Raw genomic sequence first — 18244 nt, forward strand, 5'->3', positions numbered from 1 at the left:
TTCCTTTTAGAGGTAGCATCCTATGGGAAACATCAGACAACTCTAATATATTTAGTTCAAAGCTCCAAACCCACATTCGCGCAGGCTCCGTAGGGTCCTACTGAGGCAGCTTGAGGAAAGGAGGGCTCTGGTTTCCAGTCCCCCCCAGTGTATCCCAGGCTCTGCACGTCAGTGCAATCTGCAGGACTGAGATTTTTTAAAATCATGTGATGTTTCTTTGGGTGCCCCACCCTGCAGAATATTGAACTGGAACCTGAGTGGTATTAGTATGAATGGATGATTTCAGGCTACTGGTGTGTGTAGCCCATGCTGGAGTGTTTCCATACACCAAGCCAGACTGCGGTTTGCCTTGTAGGATCAGCTCTAAATGCCTAGATACACCTTCAGGAGCCAAATTTAAGATCCAAAGTTTGTAAATGTTGGATGAGTCTTGTATCTGTTCCTCAGCTCGGCTTATGTTCCCTGCCACTGTTGGAACTAAACTAGAGCTCTGAATCCAAGTATTTCCAGCTTTGAAATATGTGCACATAGACTGGGATATACTGCTGTCAGTAACATGCCGTCCTCTTGGTGCAAGGAGAGTAGAGTAACTTCAAGCATTTGTTTTAAATATATTACCTTAGAAATAGACAGGAAGAAATTGCACAGGGAACACATTTTCCTTATTCAAGTTCAAAAATAAATATAGCTGTAACCCAAATGTGTATTTATCAGCACTGACACCCTTTGGCTTTACTCCAGTGGACTTCTCTCACTGACATCAATGGGAAAAAGATGGGCTCTGTATAGGAAATCTGTGAATGTTTTTTTTTTCTCCTTCATCCATCCATCTATCTATTTTGGGATGTGCTAAATGCTTGTTCTCTGTTGTAACATTAACATCAGTATGTAGAAGCTTGAGTTGCTAAAATAAATCAGTGAAATGCAATATACATGACTTCACATGGAACTGCATGTACATTGTTGAGCACAAGCGCCCCGTGGCCACTTGCTGCACCAGCTTTGCAGCCAGGTACAACCCTCTGTGTCCTGCAGAAGTGGGCTGCTGTAGCGAGGCAGGCACGAACTTCGAGCTGGCAAAATATTCCTTGGTTGTCACGTACATGACAGTAAAATTAATACTTTTACCAGCCTCAGAATAGGGGGATGACAAGGCCTATAGTATTTCACAAAAGCATCTTCTGATCTTTTGCATTGTGGGCCCTATCGAGTGTTTGAGAGAGGCAACGAAAATGTTATTGGTGGTGTGTGAGACATGGATTGGTGAGGCTCTAACTGTCTCTTTTTAGTTTTTGTAAGTTAGCGATACAGGCTTCAAACTAAACCGGGGCATTTTTCTGACCTTATTAGAGACCCTCATGGTTCAAGTTAGTTTGAATTAGAACATTCTCAAGTTCACTTAATTTTTATTTTTAGTGGAAAAATGAAAGGGGCAAGCACAACATTTGTACACTGGATTGTTTTCTGCCCACGGTGAAATCAATGGGAGACCTTTACAAAGCTGGGCTTTGATGAAGTTGTTGAGGAGCGAGTGCTGCCTTGAAGTCCCCCTCTGATCCCTGGGAGCCTGGGCTGCTCCGCAGGGTGGTCCTGGGCCTTGACGCCAATTTGTCATCTACCGTGGTCACAAGCACACGGATGAGGAAGGAATCCCCATGGCTGCTGCTTTCCCTGCCCCTCTGGCTTCGGGTGAGGCGGTGAGCTTGGAGCAATGCCTCTGCCCCAGGAGGAAGGAGAGGCAAGTACAGTGCTCTGCTTGATACAAGGCCACCTATTCCTCTCCAGAGAGCATTGACCTTCAGGGCCTCCATCACTACAGGAGTGGGAGACATTCCCATGGAATTAGCTGTTCCCTCTTCCTTTTTCCTGCTTAAGAGGTAAGAGCTGCACAAATGCCCTTTTTAATAGTCACCTAAGAGAGAATATGAGTTCTGATCCGTCACCAAAGTATTTAGAGCCGACGACAATATCTGCGTGGATTTTTGGGTTTGGATTGTGTTGGTTTTGTTTTGGTTGTTGTTGTTTGTGTGGTTTTGGTTTTGGTTTTGGTTTTTTTTCCCCCCCCCCTCTCTGTGGTGTTTAAACAAAATCCAGAAACCACAGGGCTTTGACAAGAGATGGGTTGTTTCACGTTGGCTGTAGCTGCTGGTTATTCTTGTCCAAATGTAAAGAGATGTCCCGATGGTTACTTACCAATGACAACCTGCTCAGGGCTTAACATTTTTCAGTTTCATGGCAAGCTTGCAAGGTTACACGTATACACTGAACGAAACATAGCCCACTCGTTATTTTTAGAGTGGCTCTAAACAAGTAGTAAATCCCTGGAGTAGTGCTGCCAGGATGTGTAAAGTTCAAATCCAAATTAAAACTGCCAATCTTTGGCCTAAATTCCAACCTGAACTTGAGGAAAGCTGTGATCTGTACCTTGTACTTTATGACAAAAGATCTTTTGCAATTAGTTTCCAATACATGAGAATATATGAATGTGGTACAAACACTTGAAGTGTAGGACTTGGAAGAAAAGTCTGAACATTTGTCCGAGAATGGGTTTGTGTGACACTGTTGTATAAATCTTGGTATCTGCACTGGAATTTGGAGAGTCTAATTTATTGCGATTCCTACTTCTAACACATCTTCATAAGATCAAGTCCTATAATGTGATCATAAACTTTCGGGGGAGGAAGAGAAACATGCTTATTGACCTTACAGATCTCTTTAATAATGACCCAGTACATGCAAGACTTGGTTTAGAAATCACCAAGATACAATACGAGGAAAGTAGACCCCTTTTCAGCAGCATATTTATGCAAAGTAGTTGAAAGTAGTGCAACTGAATCACGTTCTTAATTTCTTTGCTGAATCAGAGCCTGTATCTTCTTCCTGCCAAGGCAGCGATCTTAATACCACTCCCAAATGCACTAGTAATTCTAGAAGCCCTAATGAAAGTCAAGATAACACCACAGATTTTATAAATAAGGGTCTTTATTTAGAATACTGTTGAAAACATTCTTGGCAACCACATGGTATAAATATATAAAGTTAAAGTTTGACACAACAAACCAAGCAATATTAAATATTTTTAATTTTTTTCCCTTTTTGTTTTGCTTTTTTTTTCCTTTTCCTCTTCCCCTCCCTCCCTTTTTTTTTTTTTTTTTTGCAAAGCAACTCTTATTTACAATTATACAAAAAGTTTTATAAAAAATGGTCCACAACCTTATTTTGGCCAGAACAGGAGTAATATGTTGGATCTGTCATGCCACTACTGTTGTAGATTTCTATTCTTCTCTGCATTCAAGAGTCAGGTTTCTATTCCCCAAAGCCCAGACTGAAACTTGGCCATTTCATGGTATACAATTTTATCTCTAAACATATTAAATAATTTTAGTTTAACAACCAATAAATAACTAGGTGTATTTTGAAGTAATACAGGTTTGAAAAGTTATATATTTGAAGGAATTTTGAGTGATATATTAAAACTGGAACAAGTCTTGAGAAGTTTTTTCAGTCTTACAAGGCAGGTCTTGGAGCGTGGCTGAACGGAGCAATGATTTTTCGGTGCAGTCCAGCTGGACCTGCCTTATAGCACTTGGTAGATAGGGTTGTTGCTGCTGCTGCCATTATCCTGGGGTAAGGGGGTGCAGTTGGTGGGAGAAGGAATTTGGGCTCCACTGTCATTCAGACTCCCTCCTTCTGGGGGGGAACAGGGACTCCCTTCAGCAATGGTTTCCACCGGCGGCAGTACAGGACATGTGGAGTTATCTGTGGAAATCCTCTCTACAATGCTTGAGAGGCAGTCGAGGCTGGAAACAACAGAACTCTTCCCGTGCTTTGGATCTAAAAAACAGACAAAAAGGTGATCAGTTTATGCAATGGGTACTTAACGTCAGGAAGATGTGGTCCTTTCATAAAGCTTACAGTATGCATCTGTGAGCATGTAAAAAATCAGAGGAAATTAATGTTGGTGAAGGATGCCAACTATCAGAGAACAGAGATTGTAATTTGCAAAATGGAAGAGAGACCTAACCAAACTATGCTCTGTCTGGGGCAGGATCGATCCAGGGCTTCTCTTCAGTCCAAAGAAAGAGAAGATCTGAAATCAACTGTAAATTTCTCAAGTACGGGTAAATGGTAAGGTAGAGTTTGAAAGGCAAAACATGGTTAAACACTGAAAATTAGTTGAAGAGAGGAATATATTTTTATCCAGATGTTGTATTTGCAAAATAGGAAGTGCAGCTATAATATAACCCCATATTTGCAAATACATCTAGAGGAGTACAGTGCTTCTATTAGCACCAACAGCTCACTGGTTCCTCTTTCAGCTGAGCTGGGGTCAGCTATGACTGGGGACGGAGAAGGCACGGGGAAGTCTGCTGCACTGCCTGCCTCCGTCTCCATGTGTCACACAGCCGTTACAGCACATACTCACCGTTCGGTGATTCTGTGTAGTAGCTGCTGTCGTAGCTGTTTCTTCTGCGAGAGCTGCAAGGAGGCCCACTGTACTCCATCTGGAAAGGAGAGCAATCTGAGTGAGGTCCCTGCTTGGGGACAGCATTTACCGAAATCCTGGTAACCGCTCTATTTCATATTTCAGTCCCTAGCCTGTGCCATCATTCCAGTCCTGGCTGAAACGCCATCAAGTTCTAGGTTTTTTGGATGAGGCAGAACGTAACTTGGTTAGAAGATGATTTACCCCAGAATATTCATTGTGGCACAGCTCTTCCAATGGAAAATTACCATTCTTGTTGCATCGAATGCTGTAACTTTACAAACGAGATCAAGTTTTCCAGCATTCTGATCAGACGCTGCCCTTCGCATATCTTCAATTTACAAGAGGGAGGCCAAGAGTCTTACGATTTAATTTTTGAAGGTTTTTCCAAACATGAGTTCCTGTTAAAAAGCCTCTTGTCTACCTTTGTCCCTTTTTATTTCCTTTAGTTTCTCTTCCCATTTATATTTTGTACAGAAAAAGCCCCAGTGTATTTGTTTCCAACACTTTAATCCACAATGAAATCACTCTTTCTGACAAAATGGCTGCATTTTGAGGAGGGATCATTTGTGTGAATGTTCTCTCCAATCCGCCAGCTATCTCACAATCTCAGATATTCAACTCAGTAACAATTATACCCACCAGAGCACTGAAAAAAATCTCAGGTCTTAAAGTGCTGTCAGGATCCCGTCCCAGACAGCTGTCCTGCAATGCAGTCACCGTGTTCCTCCACCCCAGAGTCAGACCAGAGTCTGAGCCTATAGTCCCAGTGAAAAGATGCAGTGATCGGACACCCTCTGGCACCCAACCTTCTTCTCCCTTCCCCGTAACATACAAGCAGGACTGAAAGCCTGGGGTCTCCTGCCTATTGCTGGTAAATGTCTACAGAGGGGATGAAGTGAGAGGCGAAATGGAGAACCTTTTTCTTAAGGGTCAAGAAAAACAACTCCTGTTGCTTAGATCCTCCTCCTGTTATCATGACGAATGGCAGAAAACAAAACTCAGACTCTCATCAGTTGCCCTGTAACTGCCATGACCAAGGGGGACCTTCCTCTCTGCTCTCCTTAGAAGATTCAAAGGTAATGATAGAGCAGAAGATGGAAACAGATGTCCCAGGAGCTATGGGAACACAGGGCAGGGCTCAGACCTCAACATGCTCCCAGGTACCCATCCCAGGCAGCTTCCCAAAGTGCTCCCTTAGCAGCTCTCTCCTTGCTCCTCGGGGACACGGGGAGACCTGCCTAACTTCTCACCCCAGGGAAAAAGTGTAAGATATTGTTATTCTTTCCCATAGATCCTGGCATGCAGGGACCCCACCTCCCTCTGCTGCTGGAGCTCAAGGCACAAGAAATAACTTTGTCTTCTGCCTGGGCAGGTATGGAAGGCAGCTGCTCTAAGAAACGCAGGAGGAGGTGACTCCCCCTGCACGGGTTTGTAACAACAGCATTTGGGGCCCCTTGGTGGCAGGGTGTCCTCCCTGGGGCACTCACCATGCCGTCAGAGCAGTTGGAGCGGGGGCTGGAGGCATCTGATTCCCCGCTGTAGTGCTCCAGCACTGGGTAGTAATTGTCCTCCTGCTCCCGCAGCAGTGCCTGCAGGCTCTCGATGTAGCGGATGGCGTTGCGCAGGATCTCCACCTTGGGCAGGCGCTGGTTGGGGTTGGTGGACGTGCAGCGCTTGAGGGTCTCAAAGGCTTCATTGACCTTGCTGAGCCGCCGCCTCTCCCTCATGGTGGCAGCCTTGCGGCGGTCAGCGTTGGTGGTCTTCCTCTTACAAGCCTTGCAGGCCCACAGCAGGCAGCGGCCAGCCTGGTGGTGCCCGCTGGGCGCCCGGACGTGCTCCTCCTCATGCGGGTGCCCATGGTGGTGCCCATGGTGGTGTGGATGCTCCTCGGGCTTCAGCAGCCCCCCCACGTGCACCAGCCGGGGGTCCAGGTCCTCAAAGAAGTGCATGTCTGACGTGTTGAAGCACGGGTCATCATAGAAGTCATCAGCAGCCGTGAAGGAGCAGAGGGAGCCCTCTGTCATGTCCATGGGGCCCAGTAAGTCCATGGGGGCGGTGGAGGAGACAGTGGCTGGACCAGAGAGGGTGAGTGAGGGGATCACAAGAGAGGGGGCTTCGATCGGGCTGTTCAGCGGCAGCCACTGGCCAGGCGGGTGCGCAGAGCAGAGGCCCTCACACCCTCTCCCAGGCGAGGCCACCAGCGCTGGCTGCTGCCGCTGCCTGCTGCCGCTGCCGCCCCCTCCCCAACCGCGCCGCTCGGGAGCGCCACTCGGGGCCGTATTTATGCCGGAGCCCCCCTGCGCGGCGGGTCGGGACGGGGCGGGGCGCGGTGGGGCGGGGAGGGGGCCGCGGCCGCCGGAGCCCCCGGAGCAGCGGGGGAGAGGAGGGGGGCGGCGGGGTGCGGTGTCCCGCGGATGCGGAGCGCCGTCGGGACGGTGTTGCGGGCACTCGGGCTGTTGCAGAGCTGCCGCCGGCCGCTACCGGCGCTCCACTGCACAGTTGTCTTTCTTCCCCCCCCCCCCCCTTTTTTTTTCGCTTTGAGCAGCTCGCCCTGCCCAGCCAGCCCGGGAGAGCACGGCCCCCGCAGCCGCCGGCCGCTCGCCCGGGGACAGCGCTGCTCCCGCTTCTGCCGCCCGCCCCGGCGGGGCCGCGCGCTCCCGCCCGGCGGCGCAGGGCGTTTTGCAGCGCGTTTCCCTGCGCGTCGCGGCCGGTGTTCGGCGGCGATGGGCGCTGTGCCCGGGCAGGGCGGCGGCTCCGCTGGTTTCTCCCAGGGAAGAAAAGCCCCCCGCCCCGGGACAGGTTTCTCCGCGCCGGCCGCGGCTGTGCGGCTCTGCGGCCACAGGGTAACTACTTCGGGGGTATTCGTGAGGGCGGACGGTGCGGGCGGCACCTCAGGGCGGCGGCGAGGCGCCGGGGCCACGGCGGGGAGCTGGGGCTGTGCCCGCCCCGCGGAGGCGGCGGGTGCGAAGCGGCAGGCAGGACGGAAAGGTCGCGGCCGGGGGAGCCGGCGGGGCGGCGCGGCGGCGCTCACAGTGGCGGTCGCCTGGTGGCGCTGCGCCGGGCGGGAGGCGGCGGGGGGGACACGGTTGCCTCTAGGGGGCGGTAGCGCTGCGCTGCGCTCCGCCGCTGGGGCCGCGGGTTCGATTCCCCCGCTCCGCGCCGGGAGCTGGCCGGGCTGGGGAGGGCACAGAGGCGCGGCTCCCGCTGCAGGGCGAGGGGCCGCCAGGTCCCCGCGACAAGGGAGGCTGAGAGGGAGCTCGTCCCGGAAAGCCGTGACCCGGCAGCCAAGGCTCCCAGTTCTCACCTGGGAAAAAAAAAATTCACAGCAGAAAAAGCAGGCGTGTCTGGGGCCCATTGAAGTGCGTTAGTGTTTTTCTCAAGAATCAGAGTGTTTCTGCCCACGTCTGACCCAGGTACAGTTCAGAGATACATAGCGAGGATGGAACATGTTCAGCAAGACTTAAGTGCAGTTATTGAAAGTATTTGGCCTCAGAGCAAAAAGAAGTTGGGTGGGAGGGTGAGGTCTGGAGCGGCTGAGACACCCAGCGAGGGCCTGAGCAAAGCACAACCATATTTATCCCAGGAAGTATTTGATGCCTCCTATAAAGCAATGCAGTAATGGTTTAGTAACGATGTACTGGAGGAGAGCTGAGGCCTGAGGTACATTCAGCTACCACTTCAGCAAACATCTCTTTTCATATGAGCTATGATGTATAAATTGGCTTTTCAGGTTCCTCTTTCAACTCCAGCCTCTGTCTACCTTTATTCTGAAGTCTTTGAAGAGATAGACTTCAGCTCATGGAGTAGCATTTTGCTGCACATGCAGTTGCACTGCAGCTGGATTGCTTGTGCAATAAGAGTTTATTGTTTCAGGGAACAAGCAGTGACAGAGTTTGGACCTTGGAGAAATGGGATGCGTTTTGGTAACGTCTCTCAAGGGTGCCGGAGTTTTTACTCTGTTTCTAGAATATTATTTGAGGTGGTTATTTTTTCCAATGCAGAAGCAGTTCAGCAATTCCAATGTGTGATTTCATTGACTATATTATTAAAATAGTTATGGGTATTTTTGATGTACCATGAGCTAAAATTTATCTCAATTCTGCAGTTATAAATGTTGGTGAAATTTCAACTCATTCAAAATCAAAGGGAAAGCTCCATCTTCCCTGAGGCAAAGGGCTGACTGAGCAAAACTGAAAAGGTAGAAAACATCCATCAATGATCTAGTCCCCAGTCCCAGTGCCTCTTTCTTTTCAGAAGGTCTATTGTGAGGGTGGCTTCTTTTGTTATATGATTTGTTTTTTGCAGAAACTCCCAATCTTCAGTCCCCATTTTCTACTTACTTAAATGTCTCTGAGTACAAACAATAAGAACTGTTAGTCACATTCTGTCATTATCTGCAAATGATAAAATTTTTATTTTAAGAAAAAAGTGTATGTTTTGGATTCTGTACAAGTTTATTCTTTCACTGTATCGAATGCTGAAAAGCGATATGTCCCAAGGAGATCAGCTATTGACCACCCTTACACATTTAGAAGTGTATCTCCCAGCTGTTTCTGAGAGGCAGTGTAGCAGACTTGTGGAAACACTCACTGTTATTACAGAAGGAATGAACAGATTTTTTTTTAATCTTTATTGAACAGTTAAAAAAGTAAAAATAATTTATATTCAAAATAGTCCTAGGTATACAATAATGCATAGTAAGCGTATATAAGAAAATAATTGTATGCTGTAACAACTGAACATGCAAATTGGGATATCAAGGCCTGGTGCTGGCTGCGTGACCCACTCAAGACACTTAAACTCTCTCCAGATCATTGTTTCATTTGTAGAAAGGGTAATTTTACCTTTTATTTAGCCAGTGTTGTAGTATATCCTGCCACTGTGTGTTTCTAGGTTATATTTGACCTCAAGAAAAGGTACTCTGGGGCTTGGACACATAGTGGTTACCTTGGGCAGGGTGATAACAAATGGCGCAACTTGGATAAGCAATACAAGGAGACTGCCAGTAACTGCCCATGAACGTGCTTAAGTGCATGAATTCGCCTAAGTGACAAAGTCAGGAGAAGGCTGTGACCAGATGGTGAATTCTGCTCGGCGGCGTCTTCCAGTGAAGGTGCCCTTGAGGGCTCCTTCCCTTCTGCTGCCACCAGAACTAACATTCATTTTCCAGTATTGTTCCCAAAGATGAGTTTGTCCAGAAAGATGTTGCCGTATACAGTGGGGCCTGAAAAAAGAAGCCCTTGTAAAGAACAAATCCTGAAGTGCTCTTCTCAGTTTTGTGTGGCCATAGTGGAGAGGATGAAGGGCAGCATCATCTCTACTGGAAGACTTTAAGTGAATTCCTCACTCTGAGAGTACACAGCAGCAAGGGCCCTTTCTGGGTGACCACAGCTAGTGCTTGTGGCAAGCATTTAGAAGTATGACATGGTTAATACCTGTTTGGAAGCCTCAGTGTCTGTAGCTCATAATTTCAGTAAAGGTTAGGTCCCTCCAGAGCTTCCAGTTTGGACGCTGTCCTTAGGGTACTGGTGCTGCTGTAGCTTTTCTGAGCTGCCCCAGATTTTGTGTTTGGATGGGCTGAGCATTGCGTTGGAAGTACAGATACAGAGTATGTGTATGAACAGGCATTCAGCAGAGAATCTGTAATGTTTCTCTAAGTGTTGCTACCTTTATACCTGTTCCACATTCATGCTTCATCTCCTTTTTTTTCAGGGTGTCATTGAAAAGGAAGCTGGGAAGGCGGAGGAAGATTGTATTTCCTGTGCTGAGCAGCATGGACAGACTCATCCTATACACAGTATAGACAGGTATTGTTAACAAACTTTGAAATCATATTCACAAGAATATGTGCCCGCTCAGCAGAAGCAGCATGTGGACAAGAACAGCTTGTTATCTACAATAATTGACTGATTTCTCTTTTTTGGAGGATAGAGACTGGGAAAATAGTTGATTGTGAGTTTATCTGAAATTAACAGAATCGTTTCTTCAGGAGGAGCACCCAGAACCTCATTTGGAAAAGGGAGAAAGACCTAAAAGGTGTGGATACATTTGGCTATGAAGATGAATATGAAAAGAGTTTCTGAGAAACAGACGTGGCAATATTTCAGGGGGAAAAAAGCACAAGAGGTAAGTCAGTCTTGCTTTGACAAATTTAAATGTTGGGGTCTTTTGTTATCTTGGAATTCATTTAAGGTAAAAGATACTCTTAAGTACTGGAAACTGTGGAAGAGGCCATACTTGTACTTCAGAAGGTCACTAACTCTTAAAGGAGAAAACTGTTGTAGGTCAAACATTACCAGTAGTATCTGAAGTGGGTTTATATGGTACTGGTTTGTAATTCAGTTAGTAGCTTTGCTCTAACCATACTTAGTGAGCTATATTTTAATACTGAGAGGGATGGATTCCATTGCTCTTATTCATGTTGACTTGCAGTCAGTGGAACTAATTGTTGAATAAGGTATGCTCAGCATGAGGATGGGTGATGGAATCTAGCCCAGATGGAAATATCTTTTAAACTACTGCTGTATTAGAGCGCAGCAATCTCTACACAGGCAAATCCAGCATGTTGCTAGAAGTGCTTCAAGCCATTCTTGGGGCACACTGCCATATTTTTGCAGATGAACACAGGGGTTGTTTTAAAGTGATCTCCCAGCCCCTCCCCCTAAGTTGAATCACATTAACAGAAAGATTGGGAAAGCATTTGCAGTGTACATGTGTGTCCTGTGTTACAACACTGACAGGAAGTAGGTGGGATATTGCAGTTTTGTAGAAATGGCTACTTAACTGCAGCTGTGTATAAAAGTCAGAGTTTACTGAAAACGTTCCATTTGTGCAGTGTTCTTAATGCATATTTTGGACATTTATTTTCATTCTGTGGTATACCCTTCCATGTTGTACAAGTTTCTTAGTAGTAGAAAAGTACTGGTGCAGTTTTGTATACATACGCAAAATCTCTTGGAGGATACCTATGTGGTAATTGGAGGAATGCAATGTAGATGCAAAGTGCCATCTCTAACATTGAACTGAATTTATTTTTAAGCATTATAAGAGTATCGCTTGTAGTATTACATAAAAGTGTGAGACAACCTTTCACTGAAGCAAACTCCAACTGCATAAAAGATGTTGTATATAATAACAAAAAACGTAGCTGCAGGCAGCTGATCTAGTCAGTTGCTCTTTTTAAGTGACCTTGGTAGCCTGTCAACAGAAAGAGAGGTTCTCCTGGAGGAGATGAATGGAAGGAATTTGGACACCTCTGAACTTTAACCAAGCTGGCTAAGTTAAGGCCTTAGCTGTGGTGGTGCTAATAGCCTCCCTAATTGAATGCTGCCCTAATTGAAACGCAAAACTAAAGACTGGCCCCTCTTTATGATGCAATTCTAGCTAAGCATGCTGCATTTTCACTAGGATCTTATTCTTCTACTGAGGACCAAGATAGGGAGTACAAGAAATAGCAGTAGTACCCCAGTAATACCATAATTTAGCCAACTGAAATAGGGGTCTGTATGGTAACTGAAGCAACCGTCCAAGGTTAAGTCTGGACAGAGCCCTAAAGCCAGTGTCTTCAGAGACACTTGCAAACTACACACTAGAACCTGTGAAGATCGCATCTAATGAGAACCCCTAATTTAGCTCTCATCTGCTTTCTGAGAATGAGAAAAGCCAACTAGGCAAATAACTGTAGAGAAGACCAGAACATTGTCTTACTCCTACTGTTGAGGGAATGTTTGTATCCTTCATCTTGGAGAAGTACACCACTAGAAATAGCTGGATGATAAGTATATGAATTAGACTACTTACTTAAATTGCTACTGTGATAGAAATGAGACAAGAAATCTTTGTTTTAAAAAAAGTCTTTTAAAAAAGTTCACTATGTTAGTATACTTGCTAGTATGGTAAAACATCTGTTTGTAATATAAAATATTTAATAATATAAAACTAAATCTTTGGATTTTCTGCCTCATAGAAGTTTCCTTGCACTAAAGTTGCATTTTTTTAAGAAAAGTTATATATTCTGTTAAAATAATTTGTACTAACTAATCCTAATAATCATTTAAGACAGAAAAGAGGTTTAATAGCCTTTGCTTTCTAGGAAGAATTGCATAGATAAAAGTGTGACTAATGCCAACAATCTAGGTAACTAGCGACCTTGCTATCATTTAACCAAAATAATGGTATGGGCTAGATTTTGAGCTGTGGCCCAACAGAGGATGAGGAGACAGAGTGTAAAACTGGAGTAGCGATAGAGCGTCATGTCTCCTGAATCCTGATCTCAGGGCTGCCCTGTGTACAGGTCTGGCTTAGGAGCTGCCCTGGAGCTGCAGCAGCCACAGCACTAAAGTCCCTCCCTGCTCTGCTTCACTTTTGCTCCTGTCCCATCGTTACCCTGTGGCAGTGGGGTAGTGCAGTGTATGGTTGCATATATCGGCCCTATGCCATTTCTGTGCTGGGCAGGTTCTCTCTGGGGTCGCTTCAGACCCTCTGCAGCTCCTGTACACTGCTGGAGAGGCGGGCAGGGGCTGCACTGTTGACTCGGCTCTAGCTCTATGCCTGTTCTGAACTCTTTCTGCAACCGGTCCATAAAGTAATCCCCAAGACTACTTCTGCCGTCTTGGGAACAGTCAAGCCTGCGAGCATTGGTCAGTAGATCTCCCATCAGCTTGATCTTCTGGATTTTGGGCCCAATAAATTGTTTCTTGATAGTGCCTGCGCTATGAGGGTCTGCATTTTCAATACTCAGCGCATAAAGCTCTTCAAAATACCGTATCATAGTTTTCCAGTGCACCATGGCTACTTCCAGGGCTTTCATCAGACCGACTGCATACTCATAGTTTGGTTTCTAAAAACAAAGACAGAATTACATTTATTCAGAAGAACAGCTCATCTTACTTTATTCATTCATAGTTTCTAGCAACTTACCTGGTGCTCTAAACAAGATGTGCTTGGATTTTGCAACAACTTCTCCTAGTTTGGAGCATCTGTTGCTTTTTGCAGGGTTGGATGGCTGTAATCATACAGAAGTGGCAGAACCCAAGCACTTTTTCAAGGAACAGAGATCTAGATAGCAGCAGCTATGCCTGAGGAGTGTTCTTACACCAGGAAACCTTATTATAGAGTCATAGAATGGTTTGGGTGGGAAGAGACCTTAGATATCATCTTGTTCCACCCCCCAGCCACAGGCAGGGACACCTTCCACTAGACCAGGTTGCTCTAAGCCCCATCCAGCCTGGCCCTGAACACTTCCAGGGATGGGGCATCCACAACTTCTCTGGACAATCTGTTCCAATGTCTCACCACCCGCATGGTAAATAATTTCTTCCTACTCTCTTTCCATTTAAAACCATTATCTTGTCCTGTCACTAGATATCTTTCCTGTAAGCTCCCTTTAAGTACTGGAAGGCTGCTATAAGGTCTTCCCTAATTTAAACTGAATATTTAGAAAGTTTTTCAAGATGGCCTTTTTATTTTTATTTTCCACAGCTTAACAAGTGCTATGATAGGCCAAAGAAGAGTATTCTGCATTAACTGTTTACAGAATACTAGTTTGGTAGAGGAGAATCATCCCCTTGGTCTTTAATAAATGAGGTGGGGTTTCTTCCTGATAACTTTGAGTTACTCCTTTTACCTGTGCAAGCCTGAGCCAATCTCTAGTTCAAATTCTATTGTGTGCTGTGCTCCAACAGATCAACTACTGCCTCAGGCTGGGTGTTTCTCTTACCTCCTTCATTACCACATTTCTTAGGTACTAATAGCTTCTGGGCTTCTATTTAGTTTCACTGTGGAGACAAGTGGGCTATTTCAGCACATTTTAAGGAGAGTCTCATAATCCATTACAAGACACAGGAGACAGCAGTCTCTAGTTGAGTGAAAAAAAAAAGGGGACCATTGTTCATATTTTTGGGGGGCTAGAAAGCAACGACATAGAGCTAGGACTCTGACAGTTTCTAGACAAGTATAATCAAGAACAGAATCACGTGCACTGATATGACAGGGAAATTATATTTGGAAATCTAATAGTAGATGAATGCAGTAATCTGAAGTACCAACAATATGATGCAAGAAGTTAATTACTGTGGATTGCAACTGCTTGAAAGCTTGTCTGCTACCCACCTGGATGGTTCTAGAACAGTAATGTCCTCCTCTTTCTTGCTGATACTTCATCAAAGCCTCTGCAGCTTTTCTCTCTTCCAGAGCTTGATGCAAGAAGAACTTCGAAACATTTGGTAGAGCCACCTGCGACTGATCAAAGTATTCACCCTAAGCACACAAGAAAAGAGTGTTAAGATTTGCTGGAAATGGGACTTACAGCAGAACATGGCTTTATCAGAACTCGGGAGACCCTCCCAATGGAAGCTGTTCTACTAGCACCATCACTTTGAAGACCTTAATTCAAGTTTCTATAATAAATGAAGTAAGTAGTTATGGTCTGAAATGAAAAATCTCTATACTTTTACTAGAACACCTTCTGTCCTTTAATACCAGACACGTAACTGTAGTACTGATGTTCTCTCTCTGTAGCACTCACAGATCCTCAGAATATTTTACTTATAAGTGGCTGAGGGGGGGGGGAGAGATGTTAGGTGTTTCGTTGTTGGTGTGTTTTGTGTGAGTTTTTTTGTTTGAGTTGTTTTGTATTATAAACATAGTGTCAACACAGGGAACATAATATTTATCCCTTCAGGTCAGCATTCCAGTAAAAAAAAAAACTTTTAAAGGTATGAGAAAGATGCAGCAAATACCAAAAGGGAACAAGCACAACTTTGCATCTGTTTATCAGCTTTGTTATTGATAAAGTTATTCCAAAATAAAGAACACTGCTACTGAACTATACTATAAACACCTTTAATATTGTATGTAGCTCATGCCTAGGAATACTTCAGAAGTATTAAAATCCTAAACCCACTGCAGGCCTTGTTCTGTTCTATATAGGAAAATAACAACTTCAGCCACTGCAATATTTAACTATTCTAACAGATCTATCAGCTCTTACATTAGGATAATTTTATCCATGGTATTACTGTCCCATAAAGAGCAGGTATTGGAGACAGGTAGTGGAGGAGAGCCACCAGGTTACAGTAGTTTCAGCACTGACTATGCACAACTCTGATGTTGAACAAAATGAGAGGCAGCAGCTGGGAATATGCCAAGAACCAAATTGAGGGAGCTACAGTGTCTTGATCTGCTAGTTCCCCAAATATGCATATGCAACACAGCACAGCTTTTGTCTCAGAGACAATACTCTGGCTTGCAGTACTGCACATCAAGCTTTTAGGAATAAGTATGTGCCATAAGGTTTTCTGCTTCTTAGTGTCTTCCACACTTTCATCTATTACCCAGTTTAAATATGAAATACTTGTGTTTCATCTGTGTTGATCTATTTAGAAAAAAAAATGCAGAGAAGTTATATACACAATACAAGTTTATGTTCTTCTCTTATATTTTTATGACCATCTGGGATACCTCAAACCTGTGACACATGCACAGCTGAAGAGAAACAGTTCAAGAGAAAGTACACACTGGAATGTTTTATTAAGAACATTCATTGCAATATTTTCATAATCCTTTTCCTAAAGTTATTCATTCATGTTTCTATTGACAGAAGAGTCAAGATTCAGTGTTTTATAACCAGTTCCTCAGTGCAAGTGTGCTATGTGACTTCAAGTTGAATACAAGTTACCACACCTGCTTAACTGTTAAGGTAAATCTTTTCTGTCAATCATGAACCATCTATGATATTCACATTTCTATGTTTGATTTATCTGTAGTCAATTTGTAATTGAGCTTTCTCCATCCCACCCAGCTACCAATCACTAGTATTACTTTAATCCACATACCTAACAAGCAGAGGCTTTACTGCATGCTTAAATTTTTATTGGACTAATAGTTAATACCTAGCTTGATCAAAAGATCTTGGGCATATACTGAATATAGTTTGTGTTGCTTCTCAGGGGATGCTTCGTATCAGAAGGGACAGCATCAATAATTTTGGGTTTTTCTTTTATTTTAATGGCTTTGTTAAAATATATATTGCCTTAATATTTGATATGTAGCCAGACAATTTTGGCATGCATGTTACATGATACCAGAGATAACTTTTTTAATCCATGTCCAACGTTCCTGCTGCAGAATGAAAAAAGCCCAAGATGACAGCAGTGTTCACAAACTCTTCTTTCACCAGTTAACCACACATGACTATTTTATGTACAAAGTTTGGAAAAAAAAACAAAAACAAAACAACCCCAGAGTTAAATTCCAAAGCTGTTGGTGTTCTCTGTTCCTGTCCCTTTTTCCACAGGCAGAACTCTCGCTGTGAATTACCCAAAATACACGAGTGACTGTTTCATCACCCACTAGCTCCAGACCCTCTCTGCCGTTTCCCCAGCCCTGTCAGCGGCCACCCGGGTAAGAGACCCCCCCAAATCCCGCTGGGACAAGTAACGGGGCAGGCGCCGCTCTTCTGTCCCTGCCCGACTGCGGAACCCTCCTGAGCCGCCGACAGCGGGACTTGCCCCGGACCCGGCCGCCTCCTCCGCGCGTCCCGCGGCCCGAGCAGGGCGGGCTGCGCCCCGGGCTGCCCCCCGGCTCTCCCCGCCTTACCAGCGACTGCAGGCAGTATGCGAGCTCCAGCAGGGCGCCGGTGACCCCGCACAGGCCTTCCTCCACGGCGGGCGGGAAGCTCTGCCTGACGCGGCTGCCGGGCAGCTGGCGGTGCGCCGGGCAGGCGGGCAGCGTGATGCGGGGCCGCTTGGAGCGCGGCTCGGCCATGGCCGGCGCCGCCATGGGGCAGCCGCGCCGCCCCGCCGCGCCGCCTGATATAGCGCGGACACCTGCGGCACACCTTGCCGCGCTCGGCGGCGCCGGGCCGCCTCTTCCCCGCCTCCCCGCCGGCCTGCTGGGGCGTGGGGCCGCCCGCCCTCGCCGAGGGAAGGGGGGGCCGTGGCGGCCGGGCGGGCGCCGCCATTCGGTGCGTGGCCGTGGGCAGGCGCGGCGGGGACGTGGGCGCTTCCTGTGCCCGCGGAGCCTCTTTGCTCGACGGTGGCCGCCGCAGCCCGGCCTGCGCGATGGGAGGCCGGCGGTGCACGGGTCGGCAGGGCCGGGCAGCCGCAGCCCACGGAGCGGTGCGGGACCTCGGCCACAGGCGTCGGCTGCCGAGGCGAGAAGGGCCGAGCGGTGCCTCGGTGTTTCCCGTGTGTTTGAGGGCCCGTAGCCAGGGGCGCCCGCGCTGAAATGTCTCCTGTAATAGCGAGCGAAGTGCGAACGCGCAGCGTGGCAGAGCCCAGCCCGGCGCGGCTGGGGGTCCCTCGCAGTGCTGGGAAGGAGCGATCTGTGGAAAAAAGCCCTGGGAACTGAACAGAGTATCTAGAGACCTCTTGACTACAGGAGTAAATTCTGTATCTTCTTTGGTTTACTGTAAAAAAATATCTGTGTCGAGCTGGCCCTATCTAGGCAGTTTAAACTACCTTCAGTATTTTAGTGATTTATAATACTTGGTTTGTACAGTAATTTCAGAATACAGGTTTCAGATTTTTTCGACTGGTTTACCATATGGATGGAGCTCTGCATGTTATTGCTTGAGCATTTATTTGCCTTTAATAGATTCAAACCAGTGGAGTACTATTATGAGTAATCTCTTGAGGGTACTGGTGGATGAAAGATTGAACATGAGGCGGCAATGTGCGCTGGCAGCCCAGAAAGCCAGTTGTATCCTGGGCTGCATCAGAATGAGCATGGCCAGCAGGTCAAGGGAGGTGATTC

At 46.3% G+C, this 18244-nt stretch overlaps 2 protein-coding genes across 2 annotated transcripts; both read right to left on the reverse strand.

Moving 5' to 3' along the window:
• Positions 1-3577: 3577 nt before the first annotated feature.
• MYOD1 (myogenic differentiation 1) lies at positions 3578-6537 on the reverse strand (the record flags this gene model as incomplete). Its single annotated transcript, XM_080345602.1, has 3 exons — positions 3578-3834; positions 4427-4505; positions 5977-6537. 3 exons carry the CDS (start codon positions 6535-6537, stop codon positions 3578-3580), a joined length of 897 nt encoding a protein of 298 aa, XP_080201728.1.
• Positions 6538-12673: 6136 nt separating this feature from the next.
• Positions 12674-17269, reverse strand: LOC308041280 (ferritin light chain-like; the record flags this gene model as incomplete). The annotated part of the gene is made up of 3 exons (XM_080345853.1): positions 12674-13328; positions 14600-14746; positions 17087-17269. The coding sequence occupies 3 exons, from the start codon at positions 17267-17269 to the stop codon at positions 12825-12827; spliced, it is 834 nt and encodes a 277-aa protein (XP_080201979.1). The 3' UTR covers positions 12674-12824.
• Positions 17270-18244: the final 975 nt, after the last annotated feature.

The sequence above is a fragment of the Nesoenas mayeri genome, assembly GCF_963082525.1.
Source record: "Nesoenas mayeri genome assembly, chromosome: 5".
Taxonomy (NCBI): domain Eukaryota; kingdom Metazoa; phylum Chordata; class Aves; order Columbiformes; family Columbidae; genus Nesoenas; species Nesoenas mayeri.